The following is a 1,491-nucleotide window of genomic DNA, read 5'->3' on the forward strand; positions in this document are numbered from 1 at the left end:
TAGATCTATTTATAGTTGGGAGCATGAGCCTGACTCCCTTGTAACTTTAGAGTATGTACTGAATGCTCAGTATTACTAGCATTGCATACAGCTGTACAATTGTATATCCAGAGATATTTAAGAGTTGTCTACCTGTAAAAGTATGTTCTCCATGCTTGAGTTTGTTTGTTCTCCATACTTGTGTATATGTATGCTGAGTGTCCCTTTGAGATTATCACTGGCCTCAGATTTGAGGCTGAGTGTAATTGATATTCTCTGGGCAGTGGCACTAACCTTCCTCTGAATGTATTATTTATTTTATCATATTGTACCTCAATGGCTAACCTTGCATCAGGTTGAGGAAATCTCCTATTTCTATGGCAGAATATCATCCAGCTATTGTTCCTGTTACATGTTAACATTGTTAATTAGAAGCTTGTCATCTTTCTCTTTTAGGTTAACTGACAAAAACCTTACTATAAAAAGGGAATAGGGATGGGGAAGCATTTGTTTTCTAATAAAACATACATTGTTTAAAATCGTGCACTTATCTCCTTGTTTACACAAACCTTGGTTTTAATTTGAAATACTACATCCTTTGATAAAATTTCCATACCGTCCATACCTACATGTACATACATTTATTTCGTTTGATGTCTTGTGCAAGAAATCGAAAATGTACACTTGGTATGGCCGAAACCTAATTGATTTAGTTTTTGGAATGATTTAATTTATGTTTTTTTAGGCGAATCTGGAGAAAAGTGAACTCCAGGAGGGGGCTGCCTCACATTCCAAATCTGATGAACGGAGGAGCACACGAAAGTGATGATGATGAAGATGATGAAAGTAAATGGAACTGGTATATCTCCTAAACATCCTGGTCAACACAACTTGTAATTGAGGCCCTGTGGGATACCAGGTGTGGCTACCACTGGCTACAATATTATACTGTACACGTGTGAACTAAAACCAAGGAGATTTCTACAACATACAGGCTACTGTGTGCGTAATAAAACAGGAGATTTCTACAACATACAGGCTACTGTGTGCGTAATAAAACAGGAGATTTCTACAACATACAGGCTACTGTGTGCGTAATAAAACAGGAGATTTCTACAACATACAGGCTACTGTGTGCGTAATAAAACAGGAGATTTCTACAACATACAGGCTACTGTGTGCGTAATAAAACAGGAGATTTCTACAACATACAGGCTACTGTGTGCGTAATAAAACAGGAGATTTCTACAACATACAGGCTACTGTGTGCGTAATAAAACAGGAGATTTCTACAACATACAGGCTACTGTGTGCGTAATAAAACAGGAGATTTCTACAACATACAGGCTACTGTGTGCGTAATAAAACAGGAGATTTCTACAACATACAGGCTACTGTGTGCGTAATAAAACAGGAGATTTCTACAACATACAGGCTACTGTGTGCGTAATAAAACAGGAGATTTCTACAACATACAGGCTACTGTGTGCGTAATAAAACAGATTTCTACAA

At 37.4% G+C, this 1,491-nt stretch overlaps 1 protein-coding gene across 1 annotated transcript in view; it reads left to right on the forward strand.

Annotated features, from left to right (window-relative positions):
* Positions 1-1,491, forward strand: part of LOC110465389 — an 18,927-nt gene extending 17,436 nt beyond the window's left edge. The window contains exon 8 of the mRNA XM_021521167.1: positions 725-1,491. Within this exon, the coding sequence (XP_021376842.1) occupies positions 725-851 (127 nt within the window). The 3' untranslated portion in view covers positions 852-1,491. The remainder of the gene's footprint in view (positions 1-724) is intronic.

This window comes from Mizuhopecten yessoensis, unplaced genomic scaffold (genome assembly GCF_002113885.1).
Source record: "Mizuhopecten yessoensis strain PY_sf001 unplaced genomic scaffold, ASM211388v2 scaffold11073, whole genome shotgun sequence".
Classification (NCBI taxonomy): Eukaryota; Metazoa; Mollusca; class Bivalvia; order Pectinida; family Pectinidae; genus Mizuhopecten; species Mizuhopecten yessoensis.